General features: G+C 49.9%; 1 protein-coding gene across 2 annotated transcripts in view; it reads left to right on the top strand.

The window, feature by feature from the left end:
• Adam19 (ADAM metallopeptidase domain 19) overlaps window positions 1-25,192 on the top strand; it is a 96,557-nt gene that overhangs the window by 46,052 nt on the left and 25,313 nt on the right. For both annotated transcript variants that reach the window (XM_045151765.1, XM_004657475.2), the window contains exons 5-9: window positions 6,661-6,737; window positions 16,191-16,383; window positions 17,021-17,086; window positions 22,388-22,459; window positions 24,742-24,908. In XM_045151765.1, coding sequence (XP_045007700.1) covers window positions 6,661-6,737; window positions 16,191-16,383; window positions 17,021-17,086; window positions 22,388-22,459; window positions 24,742-24,908 — 575 coding nt within the window. The remainder of the gene's footprint in view (window positions 1-6,660; window positions 6,738-16,190; window positions 16,384-17,020; window positions 17,087-22,387; window positions 22,460-24,741; window positions 24,909-25,192) is intronic.

The raw sequence follows: 25,192 nt of genomic DNA, 5'->3' as shown, positions 1-25,192 counted from the left end.
CTCTCAACCATGAGCTATTTTCCCTTCTAGGAGACACTTGACAGTATTTGGAGATGGTTTTGCTTATCCTGAGGGGAGGGGCTTGCGGATGCTACTGGCATCGAGTGGGCAGAGGCCACGGTTGCTGCAATACATCCTACAATGCTCAGGACAAGCCCTCACAACCGATTTATCCTTTTTTTTTTTTTTTGAGGTAGGGTCTCACTCTTCTCCAGGCTGACCTGGCATTGACTGTGTAGTCTCAGGCTGACCTCAAATGCTCCTACCTCTGCCTCTCAAGAGCTGGGATTAAAGGTGTGCACCACCATGTCTTGCTATCCTTCCTTTTCTTTTCCCTCCTCTTCCTCCTTTGTCATCTCATCTAGCTCAGGCTGACCTCCAGTTCACTATGTATCCAAGGGTGCCTTTGAGCTACTACTGATCTTCCTCACCATGCCTGTTTCTGTTTTTTTTTCTATTTTATTTACTTATTTGAGAGAGGGGGGGAAAGAGGGAAAGAGAGAGAGAGAGAAAGATAGATAGGTAGATAGAGAGAGGGAGGGAGAGAGAGAGAGAAGGAGCATGTTAGGTCCTCTAGCCACTGCAAACGAACTCCAGACACATGTTCCACCTTTGCATCTGGCTTACGTGAGTACTGGGGAATTGAACCTGGGTCCTTAGTTTTCACAGGCAAGTGCCTTAACTGCTAAGTCATCTTTCCAGCCCTGTTCCTCCTCCCCTCCCCCGTTTTTTGAGGTAAGGCCTCACTGGAGCCCAGTCTGACCTGGACTTCACTATGTAGTCTCAGGGTGGCCTCAAACTTTCAGCGATCCTCTTACCTCTGCCTCCCGAGTGCTGGGATTAAAGGCATGCGCCACCACTGCCCTGACCCCTGTTTTTTTTTTTTAATATATTTAATTTATTGGAGAGAGAGAGAGAGAAAGAGGGAATGAGCGTGCCAGGGCCTCCAGCCACTGCAAACAAACTTCAGATATGTGCACCCCCTTGTGCATCTGGCTTACGTGGGTCCTGGGGAGTCGAACCTGGATCCTTTGGCTTTGCAGGCAAGCGCCTTAACTGCTAAGCCATCTCTCCAGCCCAAGACGTAGACTTTTGAAAGCCTTTGATCTGCTGTGTGGCATGGAGAGGAGCGAAGAGCTCTCTTTGCTCAGCTCTCCTCCAGCAGCATCTTTGGAACCAGATGTCCATGTGACCCATCATTTGACATATGCCTGCTTGTGTGCACATATCTAACAAGACAGTTGGCAGCCACTGTCGGCTCATTTTAGCTTCTTAGATCACCTGCGTGGGAAAGGACACAGGATGGCTGAGTTTGGGTTGATCTAGGAAGTCTAGAACAGAGGAGCTGGTAGTTTGGTTGTTGACTTTGAAAGTCAACCCACTTTCTTCCCAAGACCTTCCTGACGGGGATGGAGTTGGGAGTGTGGCCAGGGTCTGCAGCGAGCGGGCAGATGGCCGCCCCAAGGAAACCATCCAGCTGTGACCCCCACTTCCCCTGTGTCAAAGCTTCTGTCTTCTGCAGCCCTCTGTTCTCTGCCTTCAGGGATGGGGCAGGGGCTGGGTAACAGCTGTGGGAAGAAAGCCCCTTGCAGTTGTACAGAGTCACACAACACCCTCCTCTGAGGCTGGCCCCTTCAGTGCCCACAACTCAAGAATGACCCTCACTCAGCGCACAGTCTGCAATGAGCTCATGCTTCCTGCTCTGAAAGCCCCCCGGGGTGGCCCCTTCAGCCAGAGAAGCTAAGGAATGCCATGACTTCATGGCCGCTCCCCAACTTGTTCTTTGTGTGCCCAGCTTGTGCACCGGGTAGAAATGTATGAAGGGCTTCTTTTCAAGAGAGCCATGGCAGAGAGCTTCCCCCTCTGCCCACACTTGCCCTCCTTCCTCAAGGTCTTGTTGGCCGAAGCATACCCTAGCTGAGCCATGGCCCGATCATAATTTCCTTCCTTCCACGGACTCTTGCATAGTCCCCCCCACCCCCCGCCCCAGGCCTAGGGGGCTCCTGGACAGCCTTATCGTTTGGAAGCTGTGAAATCAAGGAGAAATATGAACGGGATAAACCTTGTAGCTGGTCTCTCCCCAAATGCTGAGGACTGCGCTGTGCCTCACGCTTAGCAGGTACCCTGGTAATCTTACTGAGGCTCATCAGCCTGGCCTTAAGGTTCCAGGGTTGTCTGTTCTATCTAGGTCAGGTCATTGGGGGATTGGATCTGTGAATGTGTTCCAACAGAAATCCTGGCAGGGTTTGGGATCTAAAGCCAGGGCTGTATAGCCTTGGCTTGAACTGACTGTGTGGCCTTAATTGACCTTTGGATCATACTGTTGAGTTCTTTCTTTTCCAGTCTCAAAAACTGGCTATGCTGATACATGACTCTCAGTGCTCTGGGAGGGGGAGATGAATCATTGATTTTCATGGGGAATTATAAACATCTTTTTCTAGCCCCATCTATTACAGATGTGGGAAGTGAGAGGAGAAGTGGAAAAGCAACTTGCCCAAGTTCAGAAGAGCCAAGGTTCCGATTTTTAGAACTGGCCTCCTAGGCCGGGGAGATGATAGCAAAGTGAAGAAAGTGCTCACTGCATAAGCATGAGGGTCTGTGTGTGGATTCCCAGAACCTGTGCACAGCTGAACGTGTGTGTGTGTGTGTGTGTGTGTATGTGTGTGTGTGTGTGTGTGTGTGTGTGTGTGTGTATACCCAGAGCTCCTGTGATGAGATGGGAGGTGGAGACAAGAGAATCCCTGGAAACCCACAGGCCGGCTAGCCTGTGTACACAGTGGTGAACGAGCAGAAACCCTGTCTCAAAGCAGAAGGCGAGGACTGACCCCAGAAGCTGGCCTCAAGGCCACAGCCACCCAATGGCACTCATGTGCCTGCACTCAGCGCACATGGATACACACACACATCCAAAAGAGTTACAAACAAAAAAGGAATTTGTCTCTTTAAAAAAAATACTTATTTGAAATAGAGAATGAAGGGTGGGGACAGGACGGTAAATAGAGAATGGTCACACTAGAACCTTCAGCCACTGCAAACAAACTGCAGACGCAGGTGCGCCCTCTTGTATCTGGCTATCCTGGGTACTGGAGAATTGAACCGGAGTACTTTGGCTTTGCAGGCAGGCGCCTTAACCACTGAGACATTGCTCCAGCCCGTGAACTTCATTTATTATTATTATTATTTTAATTTTTATTTGCATTTTCCATGATTATAAAAAAAATCCCATGGTAATTCCCTCCCCCCACTTTCCCCTTTGTAATTTCATTCTCCATCATATTACCTCCCCATCACAATCATTGTACTTACATATTGAACTTCATTTTTTAAATAATACCTTTTTAAAGTTTATTTGCAAGGAGAGAGAGGGAGAGGGAATGGGCACTGTAGGCCCTCCAGCCATTGCAAATGAACTTCAGATGCATGCACACTTTGTGCATCTGGCTTTTCTGTGGGTACTGGAGAATCAAATCCAGGTTGTTAGGCTTTGCAAGCCAGTTCCTTAACCACTAAGCAATCTCTCCTGCTCTGCCCTTCATTTTTGAGCCTCTTGACTCTGTCACTCAACCTTCTATGAGCCCTGCTTATCTCACACGGGCCTAGCCCTGTCCCTCCTGGGAGGACAGACCCCTATTGTCACTGTCTGTGGTCTTGTATGTAGACTTTGTGGTCCTCTGTTGGAGTCTAAGGACCAGGTTCAGAACTTGATTGTCGATGAGATGATTTGCCTCCAAGGCTCGTAGCCCAGGGATGGATGGAGAAGCCACATAGGACAGGCTGGGCTTTGGAGGAGAGGGGCTCTTGAGTATATGAAGAGCCTGCCTCATCTGCTTTCATAGGCACTGGGAGAAGACCTCTCATCACCCTGTCTTCCTCTGCATTCCCTGAAGGTCAGAAGACTTTGATGCCGAGAGAGACTGATGCTGTCCCCTGTCTGTGTGGCTGTGTTTGGGCAGGGGAGCCACACCACAGATGAAAGGGAACCCGGGGGGAGGGGAGCTGGAGAAATGGCTTAGTGGTTAAGGTGCTTGCCTGTGAAGCCTGAAGACCCAGGTTCGATTCTCCAGGTCCTATGTAAGCCATATACACATGGTGGCACATGCGTCTGGAGTTTATTTGCAGGGACTAGAGAGGCCCTGGTGCGCCCAGTCTCACACACACTCTCCCTCTCTCTGTCTCAAATAAATAAATAAAAACAAAACAGAAAGGGCACCCAGGGTCCAGAGAATGAGCCCGAGTTATTGGCCTGTCTCCTCCTGCGTGGCTGCCTGTCTCAGCTGGACGGGAAGACTGAGGTCAGGGATTTGCTGAGCTTCCAGGCCCCTTGAGGCCACCTTCTTTCTTTAATGGAAGGAAATGTAATGAAAACGTAGTCACCCTGTTTACTTTCTGCCCGTGGGCCCGGGAGCGGTGAGCTTGGCTGCTCTGGACGCAGTGTGCTCCCCGTCACTCTGAGGTGGAGGTCGAAGGCTGACTGCCAGAGAGAGAGGCTGTGCGGCAGCCTGTGTGCCACAGAGGTCTGGATTTGAACCTGGCCTGGCTGTGCCAAGACGCTGACATGCAATTGCTAGGCTGTATTTGTGCCTAGAGCTGGGGGGGAGGTGAGTCCAGAAACATGGGTTTTCTGCCTCTGGGATCATAGCCCCCATGCCCCCCACAGATGGCATGGTCCTAGACATGGGTGCCCTGGACTGGGTGTCACATAGGCAAAGGCCAAGCATTCGTGATTGGTTCTGCTCAGGCTCAGTGGGCTGGGGAGTACAGGGAGACTTGAGCTCTCCGCGACTGCACCCACATTTCCATGCCAATTTGCTCCTATTGAGACCCCAACTCTACCTCGGGGTTCTTACTTTCTGTCTGTTCTGGCCAGCACGTCTCTCCTGACCTATATGGGAAGAAGTGATTACCCCTGTTGCCAGCCCTCTGATCTGTGGGCACAGTCTTATCTGTGCCTGTTTGTGGAGCTTAGCGCTCTCCGAAGGGCTGTTTGCCCGGTGACCACTGCTTTTGCTTTATGGAGCCGACACACAACTAGTGCCACAAGCTCATGTGTGACAGTCTCAGCTTGGTTTCCTAATTAAAGACTGGCTTGCACAAGACTGAAAGTCCCAAGGCTGGAACTCTGTCTCCATTGGCTCATTACCATGTCACCGGGGCCTTGTCCAGTACCTACACTGGTGGTGCTCAATGGGGGTTTGTAGAGATCGAGGGATCCATCTGGGGCTGGGGGACCAGATGGCTGTGGCTACAGAGAGGCACTGGGGGCCATGGACGCAGGTGCTCAGATAAGGAGGTTCCTGGTGAGGAGAGAGTCAAGGGAGAGGAACATCGTGAGCTGTGGCAGGGATGGGCTGTGTTCATTGCTTAGGGCTGCTGTAACAAAGCACTGTGAACTCGGGAGGTTAAGACAAGAGGACTTCATTCTCAGTTCTGGAGGCTAAAAGTCAAACAGGCTGTTGGCAGGGCTGTGTTCCTGCACAGACTAGGGGAAAGGCCTCCCTTGCCTCCTATAGCATCTCGACATTCCTTGGCTTGTGGTATTATCACTCCAGCCTCCGTCTCCATGTGGTGCCATCCTTTTCTTTGTCTCTTTTTGTCCTTTACTCTTTAGTAAGGGCACACATAGGCCATTGGATTTAGGACCCACCCGATTTTTAAAAATATATTATTATTATTTCTTAATTTTTATTAACATTTTCCATGATTATAAAAAATATCCCATGGTAATTCCCTCCCTACCCCCCAACACTTTCCCCTTTGAAATTCCATTCTCCATCTTATTACCTCCCCATCTCAATCATTGTAATATATTATTTTCAAGAAGATAAGAAGCGAGAGAATATGAATGGGTATGCCAGGGCTTCCATCCTCTGCAAGTGAACCACAGTGCATGTGCCACCTGTGCATCTGGCTTTACATAGGTAAACCTGGGTCGTTAGGGTTTGCAGGCAAGCGCCTTAACTGCTGAGCTATCTCTCCAGCCCTAGGACCCATTCTAATCCATTATGACTTCATCTTAATTAAATGACCACAGACTCTGTTAATAAAGCCATACTCTGAGGTTCTGAACAGACATAGAAATTTTAGGGGATACTAGTCAATCCACTACAGAGAGAGACAGGCGATCACATTGGTGGGAGACAGGCTCTTTCAGAAGCAATGTTTCCTGTGGCTGGCCAGATCTGAAAACCTCCTGCGTTCTGCAACCCAACAGAATGATCTTCGGCAAGCGGTGCTGCTCCCATGAGCCTCGGCTCCTTCATGTGTTCAATAGGCATAAATATTTGCCCTGCCCCATCTCCTGGAGTCCTACGATGGTCAAATAAAGTGGAGGCATGGCTTAGTGGTTAAGGTGCTTGCCCACAAAGGCAAAGGACCCAGGTTTGATCCCCCCAGGGCCCACGTAAGCCAGATGCACAAGGTGGTGCATACATCTGGAGTTCGTTTGCAATAGCTGGAGGCGCTGGCGTGCCCATTCTCTCTCACATACACACAACTCTCGCTGTCTCTCTCAAATAAAGTAGTGGCTTTGAAGCCGGTTGCCAGTTGTAAGATGTTGCAAGGTTAGGATCGGTTCTCCGTCATCAGCCACATTGATGAGTCATTAATGTCGCCATGCCCACCAGTACAACTCGACATGACCTCTTCCTTTCTATTTGCCAGGACCACTGCTTCTACCATGGCACCGTGAGGAAAGCAGAAGAGTCCAGCGTGACACTCAGTACCTGCCGCGGAATTAGGTAGGAGACCCCGAGGCTTCAGGGTGCGTCCGGCCCTCTCCCCAGGAAGACAAACAAAGAGGCGACTGGACCCGTGTGTGGGCAGTTCTGAGAAGGGCAGAGCTCAGGATGCACAGTGTTCATTGGGTTTGAATTCAGTTTTTCTGACAAACTTACATGATGGATTAAAATACAAGTTTCAGAGCCGGAGAGATGGCTCAGCGGCTAAGTGAGCTTCCTGCCCGCGCCTGAGACTATCTGAGCTTGCATCTCCAGAACGCAAGTGAACAGCTGGGTGTGGCCATGCACACCTGTAACCCCAACCCCACAAAGGGGAGCAGAGACCAAAGGATCACCAGGCCTAGGGAGAAAACAGTCAGTTAACATTAGCAAGGGGCTCCAGCTCTGGTCACAATGGGAGGGAGAGCCATGGGAGTTGTTGGGACCGCTGTGGGGCGAGTGCCTGTCACCACAGTCGAGTGCCCGGAGTGTCTCAAGGACAGGTACATGTGCGTATGCCACACACACCACACCACACCACAGACACGTAAACAAATGCATATGAATTTTACTCTGATGTGGAGCGGTGAGGCCAACAAATGGGGAGACGGCAGTGACTAAAAGGATGGTCATTCTTGCCGCAAGAAACAGGGATACTGCTGGGTGAGGGGCCACATGGGAGAGCGCAGGGCCCGAAAGAGATGAGGGAGCGAGGGCGGGGAGCATGCTGAGCGCGCTGAGCAGTGGCTAGCTTAAATACTTCCAGCAAGTGCTGCAGTCCTGGGTCTCAGAGGCACTCTGGCCAGAGGGCGAGGGCTCAGTGCAGGAGGTGGAGTCTGGCTCGCACTAAGAGGCAGTAGCTGGCAGATTTCTCAGTGTCCAGGAGTTGGCTAACTACGGGAGGGGCACTCCCTGCAAGGTCCGCGGGCCTCCAGAAGTCAACGGAAGACAAGTAAGTGACACGGTCAACACACTCCAGATTCATTCTCAGCTTGCCCTGTGGCAGAAGGACTTCTAGGTTGGGAAATGGGAAATAGGAAGTTAGGGAGAAGAGAAGATGGGGTGAGAAAGGACAGGCAAGGAGGACTTTTCAAGACAGAAACCCCACTGGAAAGTTCTAGCCAGATAGTACTTTGAAAAACAGATGGCTCTCCCTTCTCCAGCCCAGCTTCAAACCACTAGTAGTTTGCCAGCTGGGTGACCGGGTCCTGATCTTCTCATGTGCACCGTGTGCAAGGAAAGAACCTTTACCTGTGTTCGTTCTCCAGCGGACCCCTGCTGGCACACAGCCGGTGGTCTATGTCTGGCTTCTCCGGTGTCATCCCCAGGGGGGCAGCATCAGTAGCACCTGGGAGCTTGTTTGAAATGTTTTAGGTATTTTGGGTTCGACTCTGACCTTCCAGAATGTAATTGGCCTTTCTTCAACATCCCTGGGTCATTCCTGTGCCCATTAGGCTTCCTGTACCTAAGAACATATGCTTCTGGGGAATGTCAAATTATATCCCACTGTCACCTTCTCTGCCCTAGGGCCTCGTGCATAGAGGGATCTGTGTGGGCATGGTAAAGCGTGAGCCATGCCTCCCGTTCTCCCTGCTTTTATTTATTTATTTATTTATTTTTTGAGGTAGGTTTTTGCTCTAGGCCAAGCTGACCTGCAGTTAGTTTTGGGCTGGCCTCTAACTCACAGCTCTTCTCCTCCTACCTCATCCTCCCAAGTGCTAGGATTGAAGGCATGTGCCACCACGTCCAGTTGAGAGAATGGGCACACCAGGTTTTCCAACCACTGCAAACGAACTCCAGATGCATACACACGGTCAATCTGGCATTACGAGGGTATTAGAGAATCGAACTCAGGTCGTTAGGCTTTATGAGTGAGTGCATTAACCCCTGAGCCATCTCTCCAGCCCTTTTTTAAAAGTATTTTTTAAAAGGGATAATAATTGGAAAAAAAGCTGGGATTTTAATTGTCTACACAAAATTATCTGGGTTTTGATAATCTGTCATGTGTAGTGCCTGAACTTGGGGTGCTGACTGGCTCTAGAAATAAAAAAATAAAATCTCTGGTTGGTAATATCCATCAATTTCATGCTATCCCCATGATGTTATTGAAGGCAAAATCAGGAATACATGTCTACCACTGGCTCTCATGAAACAGTTTTCACTGTGTACCCTTCCTTCCTCCCTCCCTCCCTCTCTCCCTCCTTTCTTCCTGTATTTCTTCTCTTACATTCAGCACATTAATGTGTGCCTGCTTTCCGCCCGAACCCTACTCAGGTTGAAGAGCAATTAGGCACTGTAAACTCTGGAGATGTTTGTTTCCTCATCTTAACGTGGTGTGCAGAAATTGGCTAAGTGCTTTATTAATTCTATAATGAGTTTCAGGGTTTGAACCCTGTCCTCTAAGACTTAGCCAGCTTTCTGCAAAAGCTGAAGGTCTCTCTGACTGTAGGTTCCACATGTCTGTTTGTAAGCTGGTTCACGTCTCTGAAAGGCTGCGCTGCGAATTGCCGGAGGGAATTGGGCAGGAAATAGGTTTTGGCTGGGAGATGGTAACAGTGGCCTCATATCCCCTACTCAAGTGGCCGCGTTTGGGCCAAGCCAGTTGGCTTTGTGGTGGTGTTTACTGGCCCAGCCATCACCACCTGCTGTTTGCAAGTAAACAGCATCTGTCCAGAGGACAGGCCCGTGCAGGTGCGACCTGCTTCCCTCGGCCTCTTCCTTCGTCCCCTCTGTGTGCAGCGGTGGGAACTTGGCTTGGCCTCTTGTCAGTCCATCCAGCTGACAGGGAAGAGCACTGAGCGCCCATGTGTTTCCATTTTACATGCTTCCCCCGCCTGGTGGGGGTGGGCACCCTCCTCACTTTCCCAGCTCTGGCTCTCTCGCTCTCCCCCCGGCCCCCCACAACCCACAAGTTAAGGATCCAAAGTTGTGGGCAGACTGGTTTAAGAGCTGGAGATTTGCAGCGTCCAAGGCTGCTGTGCTCACTCCCGCTGCCGCCTAGGCTGGAGCCCCGCTTCCGTGGAAAGCCCCAGGGAATGCTCCTCGGCCAGAAACACTGCCGTGCTCGGAGGCAGTGGTGCCAAGCAGGATCTGCAGGCGGACCACGCCAGCGGGTTCATAGAGCTTCTGGATAGTTGTGGCACGTGGGGGGTGGGAGGGGGCTTCTCTCCAGAGCATTCCAGTTAATTCATCAGTGAAGAAGTAATAGCCACCGGGCGTGGTGGTGCACGCCTCTAATCCCAGCACTCAGGAGGCAGAGGTAGGAGGATTGCCGTGAGTTCAAGGCTACCTTGAGACTACATAGTGAATTCCAGGTCAGCCTGAGCTAGAATGAAACCAACCCTACCTCAAAAAAACAAAGCCGGGCATGGTGGCGCACGCCTTTAGTTCCAGCACTTGGGAGGCAGAGGTAGGAGGATTGCCATGAGTTTGAGGCCACCCTGAGACTCCATAGTGAATTCCAGGTCAGCCTTGGCTAGAGTGAGACCCTACCTCAAAAAAGCAAGACAACAACAAAAGTAATAGCCAATCACAGCAAAATAACTTTATTTTTATTTATTTATTTGAGAGAGAGAGGGAGAGAGAGAAAGAGGGAGAGAATGGGCATGCCAGTGCCTCCATGTATCACCTGTGCACATGGCTTACGTGGGTACTGGGGAGTCGGACTTGGGTCCTTTGGCTTTGCAGGCTAATTATCTCTCCAGCCTTAAAATAACTTTAAATAGTACAGAAGAGTGTAGTGGGAGACAGGGCTCTTTCTCTCACTAGTTTTCCAGATTCACCTCCCTCCTTTCCAGATGCAGCCATAATTGCCCGTGTCTCATGCATTCTTTTGAAATATTTCTTGCAATGCAAAGAGCCTGGCTGTGTATTACAGTGCTTTGAAATCCTGTTTGGCCCCCTGGCCACCTGGAGTGTTGGTAGTAGATAACGGATACATATCAAAGATGTGCCATACCAGTTGTGACAGTCAACTGTCGCTCAATGCCTGAAATCAACAACCGACAGAGGAAAAGATTTATTTGGGCTCATAGTTTCACAGGGTTCAGGCCGCCATACACAGATAGCTCCATTGATGTGGGGTTCATGGGGAGGCCAAACACAGCATTCTGGCAATGGGAGTGTGTGGCCGAGGAGACAGGAGAGGGGCCGGGGGAGGCGGAGAGAGAGGATGAATGCCAAGGAACCCTCAAGAATCGGAACCAAGATACCTCTTATTGAACTTGTTGCCTCCATAGGACTGGAAGTTCTAGGTTTTCTCACAAAATAATACCACCAGCTTGGGTTCAAGCCCCAGTACATGAGCTTTTGGTGAGGGTGCATTTCGTATCCAAACCGTAACCATTTAGTTAGGGATCCCAGGTGTCTGTACCCCCGGCCTGTCTCAGATTAAGAACCTGTTCTCGAAGCCACAACTTCCTGGATGTACAGATCCCCCCCAGCGCACACACGGTCTCAGCGTAAGGCCTGATTATCATTTGTGAAGAAATCTAGCTGGTTCTGGGCTGTGCTGTCTTTGACTAAGCCTGTGTATGTGTGTGTCCATCTGTCCATCCATCCGTCTGACCATTCATTCCTGGCTCTAGCAACAGGGTAGGTACTGGATTGGTGAGTCATTGACTCTTAAGGACAATGTTTATTGACATTGTCATTAGCCAATTCATTATAGTTTTAGTGCTCAATGTCCAAACCTTGCAGAAGCTTAAAAGCTAAACTTAAACTTAAAAGGACAAAGGTTCCCTGGGCTGCTCTACCCTTCCACCCAACCTCATTGCTTATATGTAATGACTGTTGGGATTTAAGTGATTAAAATACATAATTATTGTATACAAATGAGGCTATACTATGCAAAGAGTTCTGTACTGTGCCTCCACCTTAGCATTGGAGTTATTTTAGATCCACATCAAATTATTTTTTATTTTATCTTTTAAATATTTTTATTTTCACTTATTATTTGAGAGAGAGAGAGAAAATGGTAAAGAGAGGGAGAGAGAGAGAGAGAATAGGCATACCAGGGCATCCAGTCACTGCAAACAAACTCCAGATGCATGGGCCACCTTGTGCTTCTGGCTTACATGGGTTCTGGGGAATCGAACCCGAGTCTTTTGGCTTTGCAGGCAAGCATCTTAACTGCTAAGCCATTTCTCCAGCCCTGCATCAAATAAATTTAAGAGTTGCTTAGTATCTTATGTATTAAGTGTGGTGGTTTTAATGATACAGACAGCCTTTCAAAGGTATGCAATAAACCATCCCTACTGAATCTTCTGGCCTCATATCACTGCAGTGTGTCATCCAAGTCTGGTATTCCCAGCCACCGCGATTATGCCACAGCCCGGCCCTTACACACAATCCCCTGAGCTAGCGAGAGCGAGTCTGAGGTTGAGAATGAATGCGCGACGAGGTATTCGGGTATGCACACAATAATCTGGGGCAAGCTCAGAATTAAGAGTCAAGGCACCTGAATTTGAGTTCTAGCTTCATGCTTCCTGGCTGTGTGACGATCTCTGTATTTCTTTCTTCCTTCTCTTCCTCCCTCCCTTCTTTCCTTTCCTTTCCTTTCCCTTCCCTCCCCTCCCCTTTTTTGCTGTTTTTTCGAGGTAGGGTCTCACTCTGGCCCAGGCTGACCTGGAATTAACTCTGTAGTCTCAGGGTGTCCTCGAACTCCTGGTGATCCTCCTACCTCTGCCTCCCTAGTGCTGGGATTAAAGGCGTGCGCCACCACGCCCGGTTTGTACTACCGTCTTTTCTGCTCCTTTTCTCTTTTCTTTACCTTGGCCACACCTGGTTCTTTCCTGGGTCTTAGTCCTGTAGATGCCTAACTGTGGAAATGGGGAATGGATAATGGGTTGGTGCCAGGCCCCATGAGAATAATGAATCTGGGCATTAAAGTACAGGTCTCCCTTTCACCCCACTCACATATGGATCTCCCCTTCCCTCCCCCTCCCCAACACACTGGTCACTGGGTGACCTGGGCCAAGTTCTGTTCTTTTCTTTCTTGGAGTCCCTCTCATCTGTAAAATCTGAGTAGAGCAGGTCAACAAAAGTACCTTTTCGCGTGGGTAGTTCTGGGCAGCTGGGCGAAGGGCTGGACCTGCTGGGTGGCGGTGGGACATGGCCTGAGGCATAAGGAGGTGGCTTGTACACACTCAGCCAGCTCCTATGAAGTAGCGAGGCCCTTCTGCAGGTACTAAATCCTACCTCTGCCAGGTACTGTGTGGACCTGAGCCCTCGGAGAACAGAGCCGGGTTTAGATTCTGGATGATTTTTTTCTTTTTTCTTTTTTTTCCCAGGTAGGGTCTCGCTCTAGCTCAGGCATGCCTGGAAGTCACTATGTAGTCTCAGACAGACCTCAAACTCCCAGCCATCCTCCTACCTCTGCCTCCCTGAATGCTGGGATTAAAGGCGTGTGCCGCCACACCTGGCCCTGAGTTTAGATTCTGGAATCAGACGGCTCCTGGTTTGGAACCTGGGAACCCGGGAGTTCCGGTGTCTCCCTTGTAAGCTGGGAACAGCCATGGGACGGTCGTTGACAGGTTCACATTAGGCAGCCAGCACCAGTTCCTTGATAGCAGGGGCTTTACTTTGACCATGATGTGTCCCCATGGCTAGAATAGCCCCGTCACATGGCAGCTGCTCTGCGGACGTGCTGAATGAAGAAGGTCTGCCAGGCAAAACACCTCACGCCTCTCATCAACAGTCCCCTCTCCATGAGCGCCAGCTGATCTTGCAGAATGTCACCTTTGTTATCAGCTATCACAGGCACCTGTCACCACACAAGTTACTCACTGATAAGAGACAGCAGGGCCAGATTTGAGTGTCTGTGTGTCTGTCCCACTCCCGCATTGTCTACCTGTAGCCTGCCACTTGTCGCTGTGGGAGCACAGTACCTACGGGGGCACACGACTGCCAGCCTTTCTTCTCCTCTTCTGATGCCTTTGACCTTCCCATGACCCTCGCAGGGGTGCAGACTGGGGGAGCGGTGGGAGGAGGGGCACTGGCGTCAGTACCTCGCCAGGCAGCTCTGGACGTGGGGTTGGTGGACATGTTCTTACTATCTGTGTGGCTTTGGGGATCATTAATCTTGCTGAGCCTATTTTCCCATTTGTATCATGGGGATATTTGTAAGGATCAGGAAAATTCACGTGAAAATAAAATGCTCATTGCCCAGGGTCTGGTGCATACTATCACTAAGCACACGAGGTTTGGCTTGGTCTATCTCGCATGACCTAGAGCCTTATTCACATGACACCTCATGGTCCTACACGGGACCTTTCACCAATGTCTACGGGGAATGTTCCTCTTGCCAGGCGCAGTGTTAGGGCAAGCAGGACACCGGTTGGTTTATGGCCTCCTGTGCCACCAACATTGTAGTCAGCAATTAGGGGATAATGAAGTGCTGGGAGAGGCCGGGGTCAGATGGGATGGGAAGATAGCTTGGGAACAGGATACCCGTGGCAGCCCTCATGTGTGGATGAGGGAAGTGGATATGACTCCGGCTTTTCAATCTCCACCCCAGCTGTTGAGGGAACACCTTAGACGTCCCACTGAGGGCTGGGTGGGCACTGCTGTGTCAGCCTCCCGGAGGCAACTGGGCAGTTGTCAGGCTTCCTGGCACAGGGATGAGATCAGCTCCAGATGGAGTCTGGGCAGGCCTCCTGCCTGCCCAACAGAACCTGATGATGTCTTTCCTGAGAGCATTGCAGTCACTTACCAGAGGACAGAACCTGGGCGGGCACCCCAAGGATACAGCAGTAGAGGGAGGTCGAGTGGCCTGAGCGAGAGGTCCTGCCAGCCCACAGAGCAGCAGACACTGAGCAGGAGATATTTTAGGTTTGGATCTCTTAGCAGGCTCAGAGCCTGAGTGATGGGCTGCCAGGGCCCTGGGGACTTGCATCTGGACTTGTCCCCAGAGCCTGGAGCCCGCTGTCTGCCTTTCACTGTAGAAGAAGGCAGATAGCTGCTGCGTGGACCTCTCTGCACATTCCATTGACGGCTGTGACCGCCGTGGGTAATAAGTGAGCGACTAGGAGATGCCGCGCTCTGAGCGCCTACATCAAATCCATAGGGAACAGGACCGACGATCTGTCATGTGTCACAGTGACTAGTGACTGCCTCCACATCCACCTCTACTTCACCAGGGCAGGCACGTTGACCTGTGAATTCTTGTCTCCATCCTCAGCTACTAGCACAGTGCTTGTTGCGTAGTAAATGTCTGTGCTCATGGGTCTCACTTCAACAGATTCAAGTAACAGTGAATTTATGTGTGTGTGTGTGTGTGTGTGTGTGTGTGTGTGTGTGTGTGTGTGTGTGTATACGTATGTATATTTCAAGGTAGGTTCTCACTGTAGCCCAGGCTGACTTGGAATTCACTATGTAGTCTCAGGTGGACTCGAACTCACTACCTCTGCCTCCCAAGTGTTGGGATCAAAGGTGTGCACCACCACGCCCAGCTTGGATCAAAAATAGTTTTTTTTTAAATTTGCTTCTCTATTGAATGTATGTGGATTTTTTTCTTGTTATTATTCCCTAAACAACAACTTAAGTAGCCCTTTCATTTTATCTAATGTTGTAAGTGATCCAGAGGCGATTTAACCTACACAGTGGGATATATGTGAATATTACAGCATTTGATATGAGAGACTTGAGTGTTTCTGATGTGAGCTTCCACAGGAGTCTGGACCACTGCCCTGTGGGTAATGAAGGACCAGGGTCATATCTAGATGCTGTCTAGAACACAGTAACATCTCAGAGAGGGAAAGAAGAAAGCGCTTGAACAGACATTAGTATGGTTTTTTTTCCAGTTCAGTGCTGGAATCTATAACCAGGGGGAAAGTGCTTGGTTATGGATGTCCCTTTAGCAAACAGCTGTCTTGTCAGCCGTGACAGTTGGGACAGGAAGGAATGTTATCAGTTGAGCACCTGGCTTTGACTTCCAGGCTCAAGGACACTTGTCTTTGCTTGATTACCCAAGAGCCCTCATGGGTTCGTACGTGGCCATCTCCGTTCTTGGGGAAAGAAGACCGACCGAGGCTCAGAGCGCTGCGGGTCATTTGCGGGCGGGCGCGTGACGGTTGGAGGAGGCCATCGTACTCTCTCCAGCCACTGACCTGTCTTTTCTGAAGTTTAACCCATGATTTGTCAAGAGGCGGTGTTTGATTGGCGAGACCTTCTGTCCTCTCAACCGAAAGAATCCTGTGAGCGTCCATAGTTGAAAGACTCTTCACCGACAGCCCCATGTTGAGCTTAGGAGGTCTAACTGCCCTGGGATTGAGTGCCCTGTCTCATACACATGCATGTTTCTCTCCAGAGGGCTTCTGAGCTTACATCATTCCCTTATAAAAGGGTTCACGGCCCCCTAATATGGCGAAGAGCCAACATTCCAACCAGCTGTGCCATTTTGCACATGGGCCTTTGCAGGGGACCATTTTCAGGACTGTGATCTTTGACCAGAGCTTCTATTTCTCCTGTCCACAGAGGGCTGATTACAGTGCGCAGTAACCTCAGTTATATCATCGAGCCCCTGCCCGGCGGCGAGGGCCAACACCTTATTTACAGATCTGAACATCTCAAGATGCCCCCTGGGAACTGTGGGTTAGAACACGCCAAGCCCACCATCAGGGACTGGGCGCATCCGTTTACATCCCAAACCAAGAAGCGACCTCGCAGGGTGAGTTTCCAGCCTCTGTGTGTGTGGAGCTGGCAGCCTGGGCTTTCTGAGCCCCCTGACTTGCAATCAGGCATATTTGTAAATTGAAGGAGAATAGGTAAGAAAGAGGAAAAGGCTTTTTTCTTTTTCATTCTTAGAGAAGATTCTATTAGCCTGAGATGAGGTTTTCTTTTTTATGCTAATATGGTTGCATGTGAGACACCTTCCTAAGAGAATCACAGTATTTAAAGTAAAGAGACATTGATTTTAGGAGTAAAAGGCAAGAAAAAAGAAGTTATCAGCTTCTCCTTTTGGAATAGCCAATTCATCTAGTGTGCAGACTTGCTACTTGCACTGTGGTCTGACGGTTATTCGGGAGTTTGATTGTCAGCATGCCCTCCCATGTGATGTTGGCCTATGTCCCCTCTTGTCCCGGCGAGCCTGGCTTCTTAGTTTTTGAGCATAGAGGAGTAGATCATAGTCCCATAGCTCACAGTGGCCTCCAGCAAAACTGCAGATGGAGATGATGGGCTGTAGCCAGGAACGGCCCTAACGCCCTGAGAAGGTCACTGCTCTGAACTGGCATGGTGCCCAGCTGCGTTTCCACATGCGGCCGAGCTGACCCATTCCTCAGCCCTGTCTGCTTCTGTCTCCTTAGATGAAAAGGGAAGACTTGGACTCCATGAAGTACGTGGAGCTTTACCTCGTGGCTGATTATACGGAGGTAAGAAGGGGGCGATGGACGTCAGTGGACAACCACTCTCTAGTCCGTGTGCTTTGTGGGCTCCGGGGTGCTTCGGGGAAATGCCGGCACATTCATCTCTCTCCGGTTGATCATATAGTCTTGGCCTGAAATCCGACTAAGGCTCTTTCAGCCGTTTTAAATAGAGTTGGGGGGAAGAACAGACAAGGAAACTTCTCCCAACTCAGTGAGTGTTGTAGTCAGTTTCTTGTTGCTGGGAGAAAGCACCCAGCCCAAAGCAGATGAACTGAAGAAAGGTTTTTATTTGGGTTCCAGACTCCAGGGGAGCTTCATGATGGCAGGAAACAGTATGCTACAAGCAGAGGTTAGACATCACCTCCTTGCCACAGCAGGTGGGCAACAGCATCAGGAGAGTGACAAACTCTAGCAAGGGGGAGCTGGTTATAACACCCCCAATGCTGCCACAACAATACGCCTCCTCCACAAAGACTGCACCTCCCACATTGTTATCAGCTAGGAACCAAGCATTCAGAACACAAGAGTTTGTGGGGGACATCTGATTCAACCCACCACAGTACACCAGTCAGATAGAAACCAGGACATCATAACCATTGATTGACATTCTTCAGATGGTATTGAAAACTGGTACATTCTGATATTTCTTCTTAGGAGACTCCTGGAAGTCTATAGAAAAACTTCAAATTCCGTATTACACAGGTAGTAAATACATCTCACTACCACTTTCTTGCTCATGTGTGGTGGGTTCAATTTGATAAGCATCTTGGTGACAAATAAGAATCTAAAGTCATGGTCCCCAAATGTAGTCTTCAGACCAGCAACATCTGGGAACTTCCATTCCCTACTCAGGATCCACCGAATCCTAACCTGTCAGGGTAGAGGCCCCAGTCCTGAGTGGTTCTGACCCGCAGGTGAGCTCAGGAACCACTAGCCTGAAGGAAGAGTGAGGTAGCTTTTTAAATATTATTGATTTATTTACTTAAGAGAGATGGGTGGGGGGAGAACACGCCCGGGCTTCTTGCCACTGCAAACAACTCCAGCTGAAGTGCCATTTTGTGGATCTGGTTTCATATGGGTTCTAGAGAATCAAACTGGGCCCATCTGACTTTGCATGCATGCACTTTTAACTGCTGACCCATCTCTGTTGGCCAGCTTTTATTATTATTATTATTTGGTTTCTCAAGGTAGGGTCTTACTCCAGCCCAGGCTGATCAGGAATCACTGTGTATTCTCAGGGAGGCCTTGAACTCATGGCGATCCTCCTACCTCTGCCTATCGAGGGCTGGGATTAAAGGCGTGCGCCACCACACCCGGCTTCCTGGCCAGCTTTTAATTCATATTACTTAAATTGGACAGACTTAAGATTCCACGAATGCTCACCTGGCTGGCACATTTACTTCTCTTATTCCTCAGTGGCTTCTTGATTTTCTTTGGTGGGCTAGATTTTCTTTGGTGATGCCTGGCATCAGGGTAGATCTCTCAAGCAACCCTGGTATCTCAGAGTTTGTAGCAGCAGCACAAAAACACTATGGTTCCAATAGTGATAACCACTGGCATCATGGAGGGCAGGGATCAAACACTGAGGTGCTGACAGCTCCCATGCAGAGCTTAGGTGGAAAGTGGCCCCAGCGTCAGAGGGCCTAGGTCTCCTTCCAGAACCCTCCCAGTGTGGATGGAGCAGGGAACTGTATGACACCCCACAGCTCATGTTTGCTTCCATGAACCAGACGTCGCCTCTCGGGCTCACTTCATGCAGCACCTCAACTGGCCTGCCACCCTGTGTGTCTTCCTGGGCCACCCTAGAGCAGAGCTCATCACCACGTTTACACCCCAGATGACCAGCCTCCTGCAAAGCCGCGTCCTAGGAGCTTCGGCCCGGCCCGCAGTCGCACAGCCCGGATCAGGGCCAGTGCCAGTTGTGGAAGAGGCGAGGCTTGGGCTTGAGAGCTGCCTTCAAGTGCTAGAGGCAGGAAGCAGTGGCTCTTGAGCTGTCTTAAAGGACGGGACGAGCCCTGTGCAGACAAGTGGAGGGGAAGGGCTTTCCAAGGAGGGAACACTGTGTTCGTGATTTGACTATTAAAAAATACATATATTAGTTTATTTAAGAGAGAGAGAGAATGGGCTCACTAGGGTCTCTAGCCACTGAAAACCAACTCCAGATACATGTGCTACCTAGCGTATCTGGCTTATGTGGGTCCTGGGGAATCAAACCTGGTTCCTTTGGCTTTGCAGGCCAGTGCCTTAATGCCGAGCTATCCCTTCAGCCCCTCTTTTTTCCTTTAGCCACAAAGTCCTTTGATTAGATTCAAGGTCCAGGTACCCTAAGCACCCAGAAGCCCTTCTGCTCTGGTTGAAAAGATGGGTTGCCTGCATGCTCATCTCAGTGGGACCTTAGTGGAAGTTTGTTTGTTTGTTTTTAGATATTTGCTAGCAGAGAAAGAAGAGGCAGAGAAACAAATTCCAGATGTATGTGCCATTTTGTGCGTCTGGCTTTACATGGGTATTGTGGAACTGAACCAGGTCGTTAGGCTTTGTGGGCAAGTGTCTTAACCACTGAGCCATCTCTTTAGCCCCAGTAGGTTTTATTTATTTATTTGAGGGAGAGAGAGGGAAAAAAAAAGGAGGTGCCAGGGCCTCAAGCTGCTGCAAATTCCAGACATAATGCACCACCTTGTGCATCTGGCTTACGTGGGTCCTGTGGAATTGAACCTGGGTCCTTTGGCTTTGCAGGCAAGCACCTTAACCGCTAAGCTATTTCTCCAGCCCATCCCCAGTGGAAGGTTTTTAAACCCACTGGATGTGCGTGTCCAACCGACGCAGAAGAGGGCTGGGTAGAGATGAGGCACTTTCTGTCTTCTGATGTCCTCAGACAAGTGTCTGCTCAAGGTGCCCCAGGGCGGCAGGGTGGCCTGGAGCTTCTTGGCGTGGCAGAGGGGAGTGGCTTCCACACCAGTGGCCCAGTCATTCCACTTCTCACTCTGCACAGGGCTATGGTTCTTGCAGCCCAGCAGATAAGGGAACCTCACTTGTCGGGGTCATGGGCCCCACTCACCTGGTGGCTTTGAGTGATTCATGTGAGGAGTGAGTGTGGGCGGAATAGGTCAGGCTGGATCTGCGAGCCCAGGCATCTGCCCCGGCCCCCGCCCCTAGCCTCCAGCTCCCAGCCCCCTCCTTCCTCTTCTCTGCAGGCAGATGTGTATTTCTGGCAGTGAGTTAATCTGAAAGGACTGGAAGACCAACAGCAGGCTGCTTTACCTGTGATTTACAACCTTGCCGTGAGACAGGGGGAGCCTTTTTGGGCTCCGCACCCAGCAGGAGTGGAGAGCAGACCAGTGAAAAAGAGCCTCCCTGCCGGGCCTGGGCGGGAGCTCCTGGCGTGTTTCTTGAGCATATTCATTGTTTAAGTGGGGTAGAATGTAAGGGGTACAAAGAGTATTAGGTTCATCTTGTTGGAGGGGACAGAATGGCTGTGAACACAGGCCTTCAAGGACTTTCCTGTCTTAGGGATACGAGGAAGCTTGGAAAGGCTGCTGGTGGTGTACCTTGTTTTTCCTGTGTCACCCCAGAAAATGTCAGGTCAGGATACGTTTTTCTTTAGGCTAAGTGTTATAAACTACAGCCCATGGCCAAACACCCACCATGTGTTTCTGCAAAGTTTACTGGCAGAGAGTCATAGTCGCTCGTTCCAAACCACCAAGGCCCAGCTGAGCAATTGTGACAGAGACGGTGTGGCCCACGAAGCCAAAAATATTTACTCTTTGTTGCTTTACAGAGTGAGTTTACCGACTCCTGCGCCAGGCTGTCCTGGACAGCATGATGCGTTCCTTCCTCTGTGGTGGTATCACCAGGCCTTACTGTTGAAAATAGGATTAATGCAGTTGAAATCTTACTTCGATGGTCTAACAAATATTTATTAAACGAATGGAAACGATGCAATGTTTTCTGTGCCATGGGACTAATCTAGAAATTGGGGGGCGGGGGGAGGCTTTCAAAATGGAAACTTACAGATTAACAATTACATCTGTGCGGCAGGGTCTTAGAATTTAACTCTTTATGGAGTAGAGGTGAAGGTGAGATCCTCTTTCGGTGAGTGACAGTTCCAAGGGAGCCCAGGAATGTTCCAGAATCTGCAGGAGAAAAGAAAATGGCTGGTCTCTGCCCTGCTGTAGGATTGGGGCACAGCCTTGTACATACGAATTTCCCAGGCTGTTTTATTTGTCTCTTCGTTTTGTTTCTTGCTCGGGTGGGTGTTCTGGTGAGATGGGATGGAAGAAGGGTGTGATAGCTTGGAATTCAAGTAACAAACGTAGCACATCCTTATGGCAAACCCAGATCCTGTGGGAAAATGGCAGCATATAAGGCAAAGCTGTCATTGGAAAATTTTTGTTTATTTATTTATTTGAGAGAGACAGAGAGAAAGAGGCCGACCGAGAGAGTGAGTATGGACACACCAGGGCCTGCTGCCTCCGCCAAAGAACTCCAGATGCATTCACCACTTTGGGCATCTGGCTTTACGTGGGCAGGGGGAAATCAGACCCAGGTTGTCAGGCTTTGCATGGAAGTGCCTTTAACCGCCGAGCCATCTCTCCAGCCCAATTGTGTACTTCTTATATCCAGGGTCTAGTCACTTAACTATTTTTAAAATGGAAGCGTTGCCAGTCTAGGACCAAGATCTTACACTTTGTCCCTGTAGTTCTGAGCACGATACCTTGCCCACAGCAACCCTGCCCACAGTTGTTGTTAGCAACAATTTGGTGGTGTTAACTGGCCACACGCAGGGAAGTCACGGACGGTCTGTGCAGTGGTTTCGCAAGGACTGGATCAGTTCCTCTCCTCAGTGCCGATGAGCTTGCCAGAGGTCTTGTAATTTGAAGGACAGGAAAATAAGGCTTACTTGAAGGACTAGAAGATGAGTCAATTGCCTGGCTTCTCACTGTGCTAGCATTGAGCGGATAGATAGGATTGCCAGCGATCTGACCTGGGTCCTGCGTTCCATGAGCTGCAGAAATGAACATTGCATAAAAATGACTGCTCCCTTGAGCCAGGTGTGGTGGCACATGCTTTTAATCCCAGCACTTGGGAGCCAGAGGTAGGAGGATTGCCATGAGTGTGAGGCCACCCTGAGACTACATAGTGAATTCCAGGTCAGCCTGGGCTAGACTTGAGACCCTACCTTGGAACTCCCACCGCTAAAAAAAAAGACTGCTTCTAAAAAATATGAACAAATCACTGGCTAGAAGTGGGACCCTGGGAAGGCCCTCCACCAGGCTGTGGGTCTCATATGGTTCTGTTTGCTCCATTTAGTTTCAGAAGAATCGGAATGACCCGGATGCCACCAAACACAAGCTCATAGAGATCGCCAACTATGTTGATAAGGTGAGACCAGGTGTGTACTTTGTGGGGAAGGTGCCAGCCCTCAGAGGGCTGCAGGACAAAGGACACATGCACCTGAGTTCCTACTGCTGGAATGACCACCCTAGCAGGTCCTGGAAGGACAAGTGTGCTCAAGAGGCTGGGCACAGGGCTAGGATGCAACCTGAACCATGAGTCTAGGCAAGCAACTGAGGCCCTTTGAGTTGTAGGGTTTTTATTTTAATTTTGCTTTGTTTTAAATTTATAAAGTATTGGGCTAAATTAATGCTTACTAATTCTTTTTTTTTCTGGTGGAATTCTTTTTTTTTAAAGAAAGCTTGTCCCATTGTCTAAGTAAAATCTGGAGCGGGAGTGGGCACCTCGGTCCTTTCAGCCCTCCTCTTGCCACTGGAATGCCTCCCCTCAAGGAACCTTGGGCACAGAAGAGCCCAGTTTTAGGAAAGCTTTGAGGTTTTCAAAGGTTCCCTTCCAGTGAAAGCCCAGTAATCCTCTGACTTAGGAGGGACCAAAGGAAGTCACTGTGGGAAGGCACACAGTCTTGAAAGTCAGGCTGTCACCTGTTTGGGGCTAATAAGTAAAACTCTGAGTCCTGCACTGACTTTTCCAGAAGGAAGGACACTCGTGATAGCATAGTAGAGTCCCCCCTCTAGCTCCCAGCTCGCTCAACAATCATAATACGACTCACTCAACTCCGGGAAAGTTTGTTTTCCTGGGGGCATGCGGGAGGCTGAGTCTGCTGTCACCCATTGTTCTAGAGACCAGGCAGGTGAGGGACTCAGCTGGCTCTTAGCTAGCCTGAGTAATAGAACCATGGGGTACCGATGAAAAAACAGAGGGAGGATGTCAATGAAAACACCAAAAAAGGGAAGGAAAAAATGTGGAGGGAGATGGGGGCAGCCCCAAGTCCCAGATGTTGGTTGGCACCCCATGCCTCGCTGGCTGGGCCACTGTTGGAAGCCTCTGATTCTCTCTGGAGGCCAGTCATCCCCGGTGGGGCACATGAGCCATATCCACTTCTCGGAAGCTTGATAAGCCAGCCACTTGGACATTGTTGAACTAAAACTGGAATGAGATGTGTTTATCTGCTGAATCATGAGCCCTATCCACAGTATTTTCTCTAGACTTTTTAAAAAAAAAAAAGCCAGCTTACTTCCTTAAAAGTGTTCCTTAGTGAAGCATTTTTAAATGAAGTCAGAACCCTTTGTGTTGTTTTTTTTTTTTTTTCTGTAACAAAGGGTGTGTCACAGAACAGAGGAACCAAAATTTGTGTAGAAATAAACCAAATCTTTGCAGAATCAGGACTCCCACCTTCGATGCATGCAAATTTTTGAGACAAGCAGTCGACAGTCACAAGTGGGCTCCAGTCACAAGTGGGCTCCGAGGTTATAATCTGGCCTCCATCCTGGCTCCAGCCTCTCCCTGTTCAGACCTTGGCAAGTTCCCGAACTTCTCCAGGCTCATAGCAAGTGCTGCACAAACTTAGGCGCTCCTGTTATTATGTTTAGTTGAGACACTTCCTGCCAATTTTGGATCAAGGTGGTCTGTCCTGCTCAGGTGGCCTCTGAGTACTTTTAAAGGGACTTTAAATGAGTACTTTTTTAAAAGAAGGTGCTGGCTCAGCCGTCTTAGGGCAGATCATCCAAGAAGCCTTTGGTGGATGAGCTAGCTACCTCTCTTTCCTTCCCACTGTTTCAAACCCTTCCTACCGCAGTCTATTCTGAGCCAAGACATCCCAGTTCTGCTGTGAGGGTGTTGTGAGCCTCTTTCTGAGGATCTCCTTTGCCCAGCCTGAAAAATGTCAAGATGTGTTCTCTCTTCTTTTGGTACTGTGTGAATGTTTCCTGGACAGACTTGAATAAATGTCTGCTTCCCCTGGATAGGGCACTGCTGACAGGCCGGAGTGACGATTCCACTCAAGTCCACCTTGGGGACCCAGTGAGTCCCCTGGGCTTGCTTACAGGGAGTAGGTTACGTCTTTAGAGTCTGTCACCGAAAAGTAGCTTCCCCACGGCTGCAAGGATGGGGTTCCCTTCAGTTAGCCTCCCACACTATGCACACTCGAACCTCCTGAGACGAGGAGCAGCGTGACATAAAGCTGTCTTCATTCTATACTATTCTATACTAATAGGTGTAGTCCTGAGGGTCTCTTGCAAGTAGACAGTAACGGCAGTTATGCTTAGAGGACAACGTTCCTCAACGCCTTGGAGCAAGGGACAGAAGAGAGACCTGGCATCTGCTCTGAGCTCGTAGGTGATGACAGAATGTGGCTTTTCTGGGTCTTTCAGTTTTACCGGTCCTTGAACATCCGGATTGCTCTTGTGGGCTTGGAAGTGTGGACGCACGGGGACAAGTGCGAAGTCTCCGAGAATCCGTACTCCACCCTCTGGTCATTTCTTAGCTGGAGGCGCAAGCTGCTGGCCCAGAAGAGTCATGACAATGCTCAGCTCATCACGTAAGTGGCCCTGCGCGGCGTGTCTCCTCAGTGCTGGCTGGCATCAGAGCCCCAGCTTGCCGCGCGTGCCCGTGCCCAGTTAGCCCTCTCTCTCCCCTGGGTGAGTGTTCTTTGGGCAAGGCCCTCTTGGATCCCTGCTGCAGAGAACCAGGCCTTTCTCAGACCCCAGACACCTTGCCAAGTCTTCAAAAGCTGCGAGTGCTAAGAATACTCGTTTGAAGTGTTGACCAGGCGCAGGGGAAAGTCCGCCTCGCCCGGGGTCAGCCGAGCGGCTAAAGCACTTG

Source organism: Jaculus jaculus, chromosome 6, assembly GCF_020740685.1.
Source record: "Jaculus jaculus isolate mJacJac1 chromosome 6, mJacJac1.mat.Y.cur, whole genome shotgun sequence".
Classification (NCBI taxonomy): domain Eukaryota; kingdom Metazoa; phylum Chordata; class Mammalia; order Rodentia; family Dipodidae; genus Jaculus; species Jaculus jaculus.
The sequence above is the reverse complement of the archived record's forward strand: the minus strand, read 5'-3'. Positions and strand labels throughout refer to the sequence as shown.